The sequence below is a fragment of the Eschrichtius robustus genome, chromosome 18 (genome assembly GCF_028021215.1).
Source record: "Eschrichtius robustus isolate mEscRob2 chromosome 18, mEscRob2.pri, whole genome shotgun sequence".
Classification (NCBI taxonomy): domain Eukaryota; kingdom Metazoa; phylum Chordata; class Mammalia; order Artiodactyla; family Eschrichtiidae; genus Eschrichtius; species Eschrichtius robustus.
In genome coordinates, this window is record NC_090841.1 from 25,826,790 (window position 1) to 25,841,267 (window position 14,478).

The following is a 14,478-nucleotide window of genomic DNA, read 5'->3' on the forward strand; positions in this document are numbered from 1 at the left end:
TTTGAGTACACCTGGTATTTCCCCTAATTGACGGAAAGAACCCGTGGCACCTAAAAAGGTGCTAAGAAATGAGGAGAATGGAGATAGAAGAGAAACCCAACTTTCACTAAAACTGCAACCCTCAAATTAAAATTTCCCATCAATCATATGCCAGCATTTCCCTTTAGAGCGCCGAATGAACTGCAAAGTAACCCTTTCTCTCGTTTACCATCCTAGTGCCTAGCGCAATGCGGCAGCGCCCAGGGTCCATATTAGAAGTCAAGCGACGTGTTATTTCCACTTGAATACTATTTGGATGGAAATATATTGAAAGAAATCAAGAGAGAAAAAAAAAAGGAAAGCTTACAAAAGACAGACTTCCAGTTCAAACTTTATTTGCATACAAAAATATATTATAATGGGAAAAGCATAGTACTGTCTCCAACTATATATAATTAATTACAAATATTTTCATAAAAGCACTTTAAATTACAGAAAAGCTATGTTTTAAGAGGAACTACAACATTAGCATGAGTCATCTGTTCTAATACGCTGCAAGCAGGTAAACAAAGTCAATTTCTAACTTGCCCAGAGATGAGCCCAAAGGCATTTTTAGGATGAGAATGAGAATGGCCTGGTGGTAGATGAGTAGCATCTCTGGCCTCTCCAGCAGCAAATTCTGTAGCTGATTTCATCAGGTCCTCAGAGCTCTCTGAAGCTTCTCCCTTATGATGAAAGGACCCAGACCTTCTTGCTTCACATACCTGTCAACAGGAGACAGAGAAGGTGATCCACTCACGAAAGCCAACAGTTCCTATGCTGAGCCAGAGCACATCTCTCAGACAGGCATCAAAGCACCAAACTTAATGGCAGGCTTCCCACGTAGTATATGTCTGATTAACTGGTATGACCGGCAGCCTGCTGCAATTTCCATGAAGTCAACAGGCAGGTCACATGGGTCTAATACAAACTGTGCTGCAATTACAATCATCTCTGTCAGAACAGTCTTCTGATGGAGGATGGTACAGCACATAAGAAAATGGGCAACAAAATCTTCCAGTAAACAGAAACTGCACCAGAACTTTCCACCTAATACTTAGGTCTGTCTGAAACCATGTTTAAGAACAGAGTTCTTTTTAAATAACCAGCTTTGGATCTATTTTTTCAGATTCTACCCAGCTATTTAGCAGAGTATAGCATAAAATATTTCTTAAGGAAAATCAACTCTTTCATTGTAAAATGAAAGGGGCTAGGATGCAATTCTCCAGGCCTGTTCTGTGACCGAACAAGGCCCGCCAGGGGTAGAGTTGCTGAAACTGTCATCCGGGAAACTCTAGTTGACCCTTCTGGCTCTTGCAATCTTGTTCTTTGGAAATAGACTGGGTGGATTGATTCTCAGGGTCCCTTCTTCTAGGCACCCCCGTAGCAGTTATGATCTAACATCCTCAGGTCTCAAAATTTTTGGTCACAGAAAATGGGGTGCCATTAGTGTAATTGCCAGTGGGAAACAAGGTACTGCGTACTTAATCCAGGTCTTTTAGTAATTGGCGTGGGTCTTTGGTTACAGGGTCTCTCCAAGCCAATTCTCTCTTTGGGGACCCAACCCTCTAGAAGTCAGACCTCACCAAACCCCTGATCTAACTTGTGAAATTTTCTCTGGCCCCTGAGATGGAACCCTCTGGCTTGTCAGTATAATGCTTGATGGTCAATAGGCTGATTTCTTTTCTGAAAAGCCTGGCAGGCCACCATGCTGGTAAGGCTCCAATCTTGCTCTAACTACTACTTTACTCTCCATTTCTCAAACAAAATGCCATTGTTTGCTGGTGGTCAGTTCTCACTGTTTGGAAAGGCACACGGTCTACTTCAATGTAAGCTTACCCTCAGAATTTCTTTCTGAGCCACTAGGGTCCTGTTGCTGAACCTAAAGAAGCCTTGTGATGTAACTTCCTGCCCCAGGCAAGCTGGTAAACATTACAGCACTTTATCAGAGGTGCTGGTTGGGTTTTCTGTTTGATTTTTTTTTTTTTTTTTACTACCAGGCATGTACTCACTTGCTAAAGTTCTGTCGAGATCAGCAATAAAGTCTTCTAGCTCTTTCGTGTCTCCTAGTTTGGCTGAAAAACAAGAGTTGGGGTTCAGTTTCCATATCCAAGACAGCTGATGACTCCGACTTTTCCAGAATTATGCAACCATCTCTTTTTCTTCAGAGACTTTATTAAAACGTGTCCTGTACCAACCCTAAGTGGCTGCTCCAGTGTTTACTTATAGTCAACTCAGAAACTTATTCTGAAGATTAGCCTAACTGTTTCTTTCTGGTTTTTGTAGTTCATCACCCCCCCATACCCCACCCCTATCCCAGCAACCTGGAAGAAGTATCTCCCTTCACTACCTTAAAAGTTGGGAGATGCGGGGAGACAGGGACAGGGAAGGAAGATTAAAAGTTTGAACTTTTTGATTGTGTAGGATTTGAGTTAGTCAAAATATTCGGGAAGCACGGCATTGTGTGGAATGGACACCCAGATTCCCTAATTCCTGCTAAACTTCTCCCCTGACGCAATTTTGTTCATGCTATCACTCCAGGGCAATGCTTCAGCCCTCATGGTCCCTCCAGGATGAAATGAGCTAAGCACTACAGTTCCGTGTCAAAATGGTACAGAGAAGGCGACAGGAAGCTCCTGGGTCTAGAGAACCTCATCCCATCCAGGTGCCAGCACAGAGCAACAAGTCCTCATTACATTTTGTTCCCTTTATATCCTGAGACATGTACTTCTTTCTGTGTATCTTACTTTTTTCTCTAGAGTTCACCATTCATGCCCTCTCTGAACGCACTACTGGATATTTTTATTAATTAGCCCCCGCTGGCCACAAATAGCTCATTGTTCTTAGCTTTTAAAGTCAGTTTGCCACTAGGGCTTTCTTCTCCTCTTTAATTCCTACCTCTTGAGGATCAGGTAACAAATCTGGGCACATTTCAAGCCACTTTCTAGACTGTTCTGTCTCTCTCAATTCAATAGATCCATTACAGACGAAGGGCTGGACAACGGCAGAGTCCCCAGTGACTGCTAACATTGTTCTGTTGAGAAGAGAATTTTAAAATGTCCTTTTGAAAAAGGGGGAAATTCTGCCTTCATGCCAGAGTGAGAAAATGATGGAATCTTCATATTTCTTTTTAACTATGTTCCACTTTTATTGCATTCTGCAACTATTTTCAGCAAGTATAATGTTTCTTAAGGGAAAAAAACTGCTTTTGTTTTCAAAAGGGCACTTGCCCAATATAAAAGAACATTCAGATCTCTGGCTGGAGACACTTTGCTAGTTCCAAAATATAAGAAACTGCTCACGCATCTTTAAAAACCTTTTCGGCCTATTAATATCACAGTAGAGGCAGGATGGAGCTGCCATTTTGAATTATGTTAGATCATTACTTGTTTCATAATGATGACCCCATTTAATTGCTAAATTGGTCATCTGAAAGCATTAGTTAAAGAGTTAATGCAAGAAAAAGAACCCAACTTTCTGCAAAGCCTAACTGCTGAGTTTGATGTTCCAGAACCAACCAGTCTTGGGAGGGCACTGTCATTTGACACTGTCTTGATGACACCACAAGAGAGAAAGCAAAGTTTAGAGTCTACATGTCTTTTCTCCCTGTGAATTTGGTTTCCTGCCCCCCAGTTATCTGATTTCACTTTCACGCTGATCAAAATCCTGAGAAATAACAAAATCCACTCCATGCTGTACTATACTAAGATATTAGTCTTCACTATTTGTTTTGCACATTTGGGAAAGATCGGTTAGGGGGAAGGGGGAAGAAAGAAGAGGCTGAGGAGCCGGAGGAGGGAGGAAGGAAGCAAAAACACTCACAATCCAACTAATGAACTTACCTTTCCGAGGAGGGACAGCGGGAGAGAGCAGAGCTGGAGTGCTGTCTGTTGGAGAATTCAGTTTTTCATCACTGAAGCTGAAGCTGTTCCTATAAAGTGAATCTGCACCTTTCAGGAAAGAAAACATAACTCATTAGAAACAATTTTCAGTCTTATGGTCTATTGCCAACCAACAGTTTATCTCCAAAAGGAGCAAAGTTATAATGAAAACAGGTTGGTTTCCAGATTTTATATTTATGCCCCCAAATGATTTGAGGCAGGAGGGTGTGCCTGTGTATGTGTGTGAGTGCGTGTCTCCAATTGGGCACACCACAGGCCCTTGCTTCCCTAAAAAAAGAAGGAGGTGACAGGACCATCGTGACCAAACCAGCCTCCTTTGTGACAAACCGGAGCCCACTGCCCAGTGGGTGTCTAACTGACAGCTAAGCCAATGCTTGGCCGATGAGGGTGAGGGGCTTCCCTTGGGATTTGAGACATAAGGAGCCATCTTTCCTGAAAAACGTCCCTTCTGCCCTCTGAACCCCCTAAAATACAAAGACAAGATTGGATCCCATGACTTAATAATCCTCCCTGCCTGCTCATGAGAGCATCTTTGTCGTGGTTTTCCTGAGCTCCTACATTCTGGGGATAAGCTAGAGGGTCAAAGATAAAGATTTCTTCTCCCAGAGGTTGTCTATTACCGTTTGGGTGATTTGCTGCCTCCATTGTCATACGCTCAAAGACCAGAGCAAGAGCAAGGCAAGGTCCCAGAAGCAGGGCTGAGCTGAGTCAAGGAAACCAGCCCAGCTACTAAGTATTCAGATGCCCTTGAGCAAGATAATGTCTCCGGGCCTCAGTTTACCCATCCATAAAATGGGAAGCTGGACTAAATAATCCTTAAAGTCCCTTCCAGCTCTGAAGTTCTGAGATTCTATTTCTCTAAGTCCTGCCAAGGGGGAGGAAACCAACCCACGGCCAACCAGCCGTGTGGCTGTGACACAGAAAGGAACTGCTAGCTGAGCTGCACTAACTCAAAGGCTCAAAGGCAGACCCGGCGGCGGAAGCAGGATGTGGCCTCTGAGGTCACAAAGGAACAGCCTTCCCAGTTAAAACAAAACACAAAGCCAGGCACGGCTGTAGCAGAGATGAGCTCTGGGAAGGCTGTTCGGGTGAGGGAGGGTGGCTGAACCATGAGGAACTGGCCAGGCTCCCTGTCCTCCTTGGGATTCGCTCAGTTTTATCCAATCACCTCCAGCTCAGGAAGAGGCAAAACCATCTTTCTTTGGTCCCCTTAACTCAAAATGAACAGGACTAAGTTACAAAAGACATGCCCAGAATAAAAAAGGGTTTTCAGAAGCAGAGGTTTCTGGTCCCAAGAGAATTCCTCTTCATCCCTCAAGACTTCTCCAAGTTCCTGGAGCAGTTCCTGAGGCCTCCTTACTGGGCCTCCCACCCTCCCCTGACCAGGTGGCCCCAGAGCCATCTTGTCTTCCTGGCCGACACACCCATCGCGTTCAGTTTTCCAAACATGCCCACCCTCACAGTCGATTCTTCCTTCTTAGGTCCAGCCCGGGTCACCTAAAAGGACAACAACCATTTTTCAAGGCTTTGATGCCGAACACCTACTGAGATCTGAAACACCAAACCTTACCCTTACATTTCCCCAGAAATTATTTCCCAGAATAGTGGTCCTTTGAGAAGAACTGTGTGATCAACGAACTCTAAGAAACACCAAGCACCCCTGGACAGTCCTCTGATGTAACCCCACTTTAACGTGCCTGAGACATCTTGTGATAAAGAAACAGACTCAGGGACTTCCCTGGTGGTCCAGTGGTTAAGAATCCGCCTTCCAGTGCAGGGGACGCAGGTTCGATCCCTGGTAGGGGAACTAAGATCCCACACGCTATGGGACAACTAAACCTGTGCGCTCTAGGGCCCGCAAGCCACAACGAAGAGCCCGGGCGCCGCAACGAAAGATCCAGCATGCCGCAACTAAGACCCAACTCAGCCAAATAAATAAATAAATATTAAAAAAAAAAAAAAAAGAAACCAGCTTAGCCCTATTTCCCCTGGTTTACTTGTCCTTGGGACACTTTTTCGGTGGCACCTCTATTAATATTTCTCAAGACGCTTGTACTCAGTGGAACTCAGCGTGGGAAGCCCTTCTGCTTGCTTGTCAGCTGGGCCGCCCTCTGCAGCAGTCCGGATTTTCTCAAGGGGAGGCCTTTTCCCTACGCACAGGAAAGTGGTCACGCCCATCTCAGACCTACCGCGTCTCGTTACTGCTTGTCGCCACGTCAGAGGCAGGAGAATCGCCCCAAATAGAACCCGAGAGACTTGTGGGGAAAAGATGAAGTAAGACTGAGGGGGCAGGAAAACCACAGAGGGCCCTGGGGAAGCAGGCCTCGTGCCCGGACTCGTGAGCCAGGAGAAAGCAGTATGAGGCCTCTGGGACATTATCCTTGGCTCCAAAGGACACCTGAGAGCATCAGCCCCATCCCTGGCCCAGAGTGCTGAACCCGGGACTCGCTGGCAGCACCCCTGGTCTCAGTCTCACCACCACACCCTGCACCGCAGGCCCTTCTCCTGACTTGGGACTTCACCTCTGTTGTGCCCTGACTCTCCATCAATTTTACGTCCGTGTATACTCATCCCTTGGGAGGGGGCAAACACACACACACACACACACACACACACACACACACACACAATGTGTTTGCCGCACACACAGGTTGACCAAATGCTGTTGAGTCTGGGGGGAAGGAATGACCTAGACATGGAAAAGGTCATTGCAAAATGGTAGGAAAAAGGAATCCAGTGAGAATTCATGAAAAACTCAGGTAATTCACTTGGTTTTGAGACTCTGTAGCGTCATAGTATACTAAGACCTCACCACGGCTTACGTCTTACCCTTTAGAGCCTGGTGTTTATATGCCTTTTTGATCTAAGTATTTTCCTCAAACTCAGAAAATATATAGACAAACTGACTGTTATTTGACTGACAAATTCAGCTGCCAACTATTAAATGCACTGTTCAAATAATCAGAAGTTGCCTCTTACTGATAATGAACTTGTGCTACTCCCACAATGAAGGAGGGGAAAAAAAAATTCTAGTTACAATACACACACACACACACACACACACACACACACACACACACACCAGCTCACTGCTACACCTTGATGCCTCTCTATTTCCATGAGTTCCAGTGCACAATCCAGGCCCGACCTGACTCCAGGCTCCAAAGTGTTCAACCATCAAAAGGAAATGAACCCCCAGCACCCCTGAGCCAAACTTCCCCACAGTTGAGTTCCACCTTGTGTTCATAACTGCTCTACACGTCATTCCCCAAAACAATGACCAGGACAACCGCAGCAGCCCCAGAAGCGGCCACCCTAGAGATGTGTGGCACCGAGGCCGTGTGAAAGCTGTGTGACCCTGTGCAAGTCACTTCATCTCTGAGCCTTAGTTTCTTCTCTTGCGAAAGGGGAATCAGTAAGCCAGGCACTCCATGTGATACCTATGGTTTTCATTGCTTTTATTTTATTTTCCCGACAAAATGGAGGAAGACACGCTCAGGAGAAGAAAGGTCACCACAGGGAATAAGAAGACTCAAGATTCTGGGCCCGGGCTTCTTCCACTTCTTCAGATAAATTCCTAAGAGAAAATTTATCTTCAGAGGTGCCCTAGAACAAACCTCCCAAGAACAAACCCACAGACACGGAAGTACCCCAAGCTCTAGACTTCTCTTTACCCTTTATCCAATAAAATTTCATTCCACGGACTTACAGTGAACAAGATTTCATGCTAGGTGTATATTAAAAGGGAAGCAAAGCCTGACTTCCCGTTCTTTACACTCCCCTAGAACTCTATTTCTTGAGTTCTAGAAATAACAGCTCATTAGTCTGATAAAGGACAGGAATGTGTCACAGGCTGATAGCATAGTAATGTATTGTTGCCCCACCCAATATTAGATGCTGCCGTTAACAGGGGTTCAAGGGACACATAACAGTGATGATATGGGAAACCGCGGCAGGTGGCAAGACTAGATATCTTAGGGCCTTACAACATCTACCGCTATCGGCTCTAAAGCCCCATCAGAAATGTCCTTGGCCAGTCAACTTGGTGCGCTGAAGCCAGGAACCTCAAATTCAGGGACCAAGTTTTCTAAGACATCATCAAAAGCAATGTGAGCGGGCTTCCCTGGTGGCGCAGTGGTTGAGAGTCTGCCTGCCAATGCAGGGGACACGGGTTCGAGCCCTAGTCTGGGAAGATCCCACATGCTGCGGAGCAACTGGGCCCATGAGCCACAATTACTGAGCCTGCGCGTCTGGAGCTTGTGCTCCGCAACAAGAGAGGCCACAATAGTGAGAGGCCCGCGCACCGCGATGAAGAGTGGCCCCCGCTTGCCGCAACTAGAGAAAGCCCTCACACAGAAACGAAGACCCAACACAGCCAAAAATAAATAAATAAATAAATAAAGACGCTTTCATTAAAAAAAAAAAAAAAAAAGCAATGTGAGCATATTAAATATGCAAACATCTAACTACAGGAGTGCCAACAGAGCTTGGGAAACTCAGCTACAAAAACAGAGGCTTGTTTAAAAGGTAGACGTGCTTTTTTTCCTTTGGGGGTGGGGAGAAAGGTAATTTGGTGTTGGCACCAGCGTGTGCGACTCCAGAGGAAAGGGAAACCACAGACAGTAACCCTGGCCCAGAGCTCCTGTAAATATAGAACAATCCCACACATTGCAGGCAAGCAAACCATAGTAATTAACTGAGAAAAAGAAAGCCTTGGACGTGTTTCCCTTTTGCCACAGGGAATGGTATGCGCGAATTGGGGGAGGTGGGTTGAATCTCCTCCTCAAAATCTAAATTCCAACAGCCTCACTGAAAGTGGGATAAAATAAGAAAACGTTTCTCAGTTTCAGCACTATCGCCCCCGCTTCCCTTCTGAGACTGCTCAGTCCCTCTAGATACCCCTCCAGGTGTCAGCCAGTGACACCTGTCACCTGCCTGGAATTCCTAACACACACCGGGACACCCTGAGGGCTCCTAACTCCTCAGTCTCTCCCTTCTTGAACAAGTTCAAGTTCTGGTCTCAGTGGCTCTTAGGCCAGATCAGCCAACAGGCTACCTGTCATGCATGCCCCACCCCCCACCCCTAGGGGCCATACAGTCCCCTCTCCCAGGGTCAAGCTAGAATAGTCGAGGCAAAGAAATACAGACGTTCTAGGTGCTGCACATGCTAAAGAAGCCAATTCCTCATTCCCTACAATGGCCCTGCAAAATCATAATAGCCCCAGCATACGGAGTAGACTTCAGACGTTTTCTGTTAAGTAGCAAAACACTTCCCCCTCCAAGGAAAAAGGAAACTCCAATCCGTCAAAGATATAAGTTTGCATCACCTTTTAAAGTTCCAGTTAATATTAGAAACTTCTTATAAAATCAATCGGTGGAATCATAAATTAACACATTGGTTAAAATTTAGTTATCTGATGAGTTAAAGTGTCATTGAACACATTTCAGAAGTCATGCTGTGGGCTTACAGTTTTGAAAATACTGAAAAAACAACAGATTTTTCAAAATAAGTTCAAACCAAAAATGTTCACAATGCCTGAAGCACCTCTGCGGATCACGTGTGAACCTCACTCACTGCCCCAGCTCCTAACTGTGCCCTTTTACTGCCGAAGTTGAAACTGCTCTCATGAAAGTGCCTGGTGTTACCTGTTGGAACCGAAATCTAGAAGAAAGAAACAAAAGGAACTATTTTCATCAACCCCCATTTGAATGCCACCCCTAATGTGAAGTTATCTTGCCACTGCTATTTTGGTCCTCTTCATGTCTTAGGAGGATTCCCTGTAAGTGGAAACAGGAAAGAGCATTTCCTTATTAAATATCCGTTCTTCTCTCCTATCTAAGTAACTTGCTTCTCTGGGTGAAAGAAGGAATGTCTACTTTTTCTCCTTTGGATGCAAGCAAGCGAAATATTTTTTAATTGAAGTGTAGTTGATTTACAATATTGTATTAGTTTCAGGTATACAGCAAAGTGATTCAGATATATATATATATATATATATATATATATATATGCATACATATATTCTTTTTTTATTCTTTTCCATTATAGATTATTACAAGATACTGAATATAGCTCCCTGTGCTATATAATAAATCCTTGTTGTTTATCTATTTTATATATAGTAGTATGTATCTGTTAATCCCGTACTCCTAATTTATCCCTCTCCCCACTTCCCCTTTGGTAACCAGAAGTTTGTTTTCTATGTCTGAGTCTGTTTCTGTTTTGTAAATAAGTTCATTTGTACTAGTTTTTAGATTCCACATATAAGTGATATCATATAATATTTGTCTTTCTCATCTTTTTTTTTTTTTGAGAGAAAAGGAAGGGTTCTTCAAAAAACAGGAATGCAGTAGGTACATCTTCAGAGTGATGGAGTTGTAAAAGGTAGAGTGAAAACCAAGGTCCCAAGGGTTTAGACCTTCATACATAACATTTTCACACAAGACACTGGCTCAAATGTCTCTGACCTACGTGACATAGCGTGGCATGTGCGTTTTATTATTTTCTTAAAAGCATCAAACAGAGCAAATATTTTCTTCCTCATCATGAGCTTATGGATGTTTCTAACATCATCATTAAATAACATCCTATCCATTTCACAGCTAGAGAAAATGAGGCCCACTCCTCATGCAGGGCCCTAACAGAGCTCAGCCTGGGCTCCACAGATCCGGCCAGGTGACCACTGACTTGAAGAGACACCTTCAAACACAACCACCATTGATAAACAGGCACATGATCCCAGTCCAGTGAGACTTCAAGTCTATCCCGGAGGACCTGGTTCACATACCAGCCAGCCAGCCATGGTGACAGAGCAAGGCCTTAGAGAGAGAGAGACAGCCCAACTGGTTCCACTATTTTGTCAGAAAAAAGGAGACAACAGTGCCTACATTCCAAGACTGTAGTAGAGATCATAGGAGATACATTTAAAGTAAAGCAAAGAGATCATTAATGGTTAGAGCCAATAAATAATAATAGTAATCATAGTAAGAGCTTGGCAAAAGAGAGCTGCTCTTCCACGCACCACAACTACTGAAACCCACGCGCTCTAGGGCCCGCGTGCCGCAACTACTGAGCCTGTGCGCCTAGAGCTCGTGCTCCGCAATAAGAGAAGCCACCGCAATGAGAAGCCCGCGCACCACAAGGAAGAATAGACCCCGCTCGCCGCAACTAGAGAAAAGCCTGCATGCAGCAACGAAGACGCAATGCAGCCAAAAGATAAATTAAAAAAAAAAAAAAAGAGAGAGCTGCTCTTATTATGATCATCCTGGTGTGTCTCCCCTTTGGTGGGCTAAATTTCAGTAGGATCCGCGCCTCTCAAATATTCTCTTCCACAGAAAAGCATTAAACAGACAAATGAGTAGAACAAACGTCTGTAATCCATTCTTAGCGGCAATTAAGACACATATTATGCGTCCTTAAGAAATTACTATTTAGATACACACTGCTTCTGCCAGGACTATTTCTAACCTGCCTCGTGGAGGCCAAACTACACATTTATGGAAAAGACTAATGTCATCTGAGCCTTCTTTATACCCTCCCGTTTACCCCTCTAACCACCAAACTAAGGGTTAGTTTAACAGTTAACAACAAAAGCAGAAAACAAAGTACACACACATACCCTAAGAAAAACTACAGACTATTCCAAATATCTCCCCCAAAACCGTTAAGAATGTGTTTCGAGTGCCTTTTCTTTGAGGCCTCTGAAACAGATCCCAGATCTGAAACCCTACCCAGAGGGAGTTGCAATCACCCATGAATGGGTGAGCTCAGACCGTATTCTAGCCAAATGCAGCTGTGGTTTAGAAAGGAGCTGTTCTTTGCAAGACAGCGGCACTGGACAGACTGTGCCAGCTTTCTTTCCCACGGGGGAGAGAATTTGTACTTGATGAATAACTTGCTCCATGCCCCAGTAGAAGGAGACATATTTAAGTTTGGCTACGGACATTGAGACAAATTTCAAAATTTTTTAGACTTCTCTTTGAAATTGAAAATAAGCGGTCTGGTCATTAGCAACGAAGTCCAAACATACTGAACGGAAAATTAACAGCATACGATTCCATCCCCTTTCACCTCAAAAGCTGCAATTATTTCTAACGCTTGGGCAGGGCTGCCAAGAAAAGTCAAGCTGGAACTCAAGTTTCTGACTCAAAGCCTGAACTGGGTGGCGAGTGGCCTTTATTCCTTTTCAGAAGGACAGCTCATGTGTAAGCCTAGGACTATATCTTTGCCCTGTAACAAGGGGGAGCTTCAGATTTCAAAAGAAGGGAATCACAAGGAAAGGTCATTGTTTTTATTTCCAGAGTCAAGGACAACAAAGGGAGTGACACTCATGCTTGTATCCCATCTAGGGAATGAAGCCTCAAGAATTACCCAGAAATGTTTAAAATTCACTTTGAAAAATAGTAAGTAATCCAGGCTGGGTAAAACAGCAGTCACATAATACTGAAAGGTCACCCGATTTGCTATTTGACGCCTAAAAAGGTATCCAAAATCCTTACAGGACATTCGAGTTCCTGGAAAAAAATGGTCTCTCTTTTTAACAAGGTTGTTTAGGACGGAGAGACGCTGGGGGTAGTCTCCACTATGAGGAAAGTCACCAGAAAGCAGCTCTGGGTCCATCTCCTCTCTGCCCACCCCCAGCTGGGGGGCGGGGTGGGGGGTAGTCAGAGCCAGCCGTCCACGTGATGGACCTGCCTGAAGGATGAGGGACACTTTCTAAATACTTGAACTCAGCAGTGCCAGGCATTCTTTCAAAACTTCGGGCAGTGTAGCAACAAGTCTGGGAGCTCAGGGCCAGAAGAAAATGCAAGAAGTGTTTCAAAAATCTCAAGAACGGGAGCTTATGACACCTTTCCTGGTTTCACAAATATGTCCATATCGTGCCCTCCCATGCGCCCCGACCCCATGCCTGTGGCACTTGCTCCACATCCTCTGAAGATACCGCTGAGAGGGGAAAGAAGGGGGAAGGAGAGGAGGACGGGGAGCCGCGGGAAGGCCTGGCTGGGGTCCCAGGAGTCCTGCCGCTTCGACCCTCCTGCCTCCGGACACCTGCCGGCGGCAGGTAGACCAGCCTGCCCTCCAAGAGCCTTCCCGAGCCCATCCTCAGGGGTCTTGTCCCCGCCGGGCCTGCAGCCCCGGAGACGCCTGGAGTCCTAGAGACCGCGCTGAGCTTTGGGGCTAACTCCGCCCGGCCCCGATAAGCAAACTGAGCCCCGAGCCCAGAGCGCTCCTCCGCGGGCCGGGTACGGGGAGTCCGCAGGGCTCCGGCACCTTCCCCGGCGGGGCCACACTTACTCTCCGAGTCGCTGAAGCCGCTGCTGTCGCTGACGCTGGCGCTGCTCCGCCGCTTCATGCGCTCCAGGTGCTCCTCGTAGTGGAAGTGGCGGTCGTGGAAGGGCGACGCGAAGTCGGCCAGCACCGCATCAAACTCGCACAGCGCGTCGCTCAGGTCCCCCGCGTCGGCCGAGTCCAGGGCCGGGGCTGGGGAGGGACGGCGGGCTCAGGTGAGGGTGGCGCGGGGCGGCCGTCCCAGCCCGGGCCCGGCAGGGGCCGCACCGTTCCCGAGGATCGCTAGCTAACGCTGACGGCGCGCTGGCCCGGGGACAGCCCGGCTGCCGCTGCCGCTGCCCGCTGCTCGCTGGTATCTTTTAATACTCTCCACCACCCCCTGAAGTGCGCCTTGGTGTCGTGCCCGTTTTCGAGATAAAGAAACTGAGCCTCGACCCGGGGAAGTTGCAAGCCAAAGGTCACGCAGCAAAGCAACACAGCCGAACTCTTTCCCACGCGCTGTCGGGGACTCTTCCCCGCGTTCGCTCCCCCGGGGGCGCGTGTGAACCGGGTGGCGGTGGGAGGACTGAGTCAGGATGCGCCCGTGACGTGTCGGGCTCGGACCCGCAGCCCCGCGTGGGGAGGAGGCTGAACCCGCCCCGGGGCAGAGTCCCGCCGGTGAGGCTGTGGGAGGGATGTAACGAGACGACGCGAGATCCCGCTTCTTTCGCGCGAGGCCCCGGCTTTAAGGAGACCCCCACTCACCTGCGGCCGCGGCGGCCGCGGGGCTGCCCTGCGCGGCGGGCGGCTTCATGGACGGGCTAGGCCCGGCGCGCGTCGGGGGGTCCTGCGAGGTCTGGGCGCGGGGATCGTGCAGACGCTCCCGCTGAGGCCGCCCGTCCCCTCTCCTGGCCTCGTCCCGCTCTGCCTGTCCCCTCGCCCGGCTGCGCTCCCGCCGCGCCGCTGCCTGCGCCGTCCGCCCGCCCGCCAGATCTTTCCCCGGCCGCAGCCACCCGCAGTCCCGAGGTCTTATAGCCGCGGGCGGGGGCGGGCCGGGGCGGGGCCACGGGAGCCTGGCCGCCGGGTCTGTCCCTGCCGCCGCGCCAGGGACGCCCCTGTCCCCCAGGCACCGCCCTCGCCACGCGCCCGCTGGGGAACCGCAGTGACGCGGAGTCGCCGGAGCCCAGGTTACAGCCCCAAATATTTACCCGCCTCTTTCCCCGCGCGCCCTGACAACAACGCCCCACGGAAGTAGCTTTGGCGACACCAGGGCCCCAAAGAGTTTAGGGC

At 47.7% G+C, this 14,478-nt stretch overlaps 1 protein-coding gene across 1 annotated transcript; it reads right to left on the bottom strand.

Annotated features, from left to right (window-relative positions):
* Positions 1–388: 388 nt before the first annotated feature.
* On the bottom strand, positions 389–14,181 carry RGCC (regulator of cell cycle). The gene is made up of 5 exons (XM_068526713.1): positions 13,954–14,181; positions 13,216–13,401; positions 3,861–3,968; positions 2,031–2,093; positions 389–743 (listed from the first exon to the last, which is right to left on the bottom strand). Exons 1-5 carry the CDS (start codon positions 14,000–14,002, stop codon positions 736–738), a joined length of 414 nt encoding a protein of 137 aa, XP_068382814.1. The 5' UTR covers positions 14,003–14,181; the 3' UTR covers positions 389–735.
* Between the last annotated feature and the right edge of the window lie 297 nt (positions 14,182–14,478).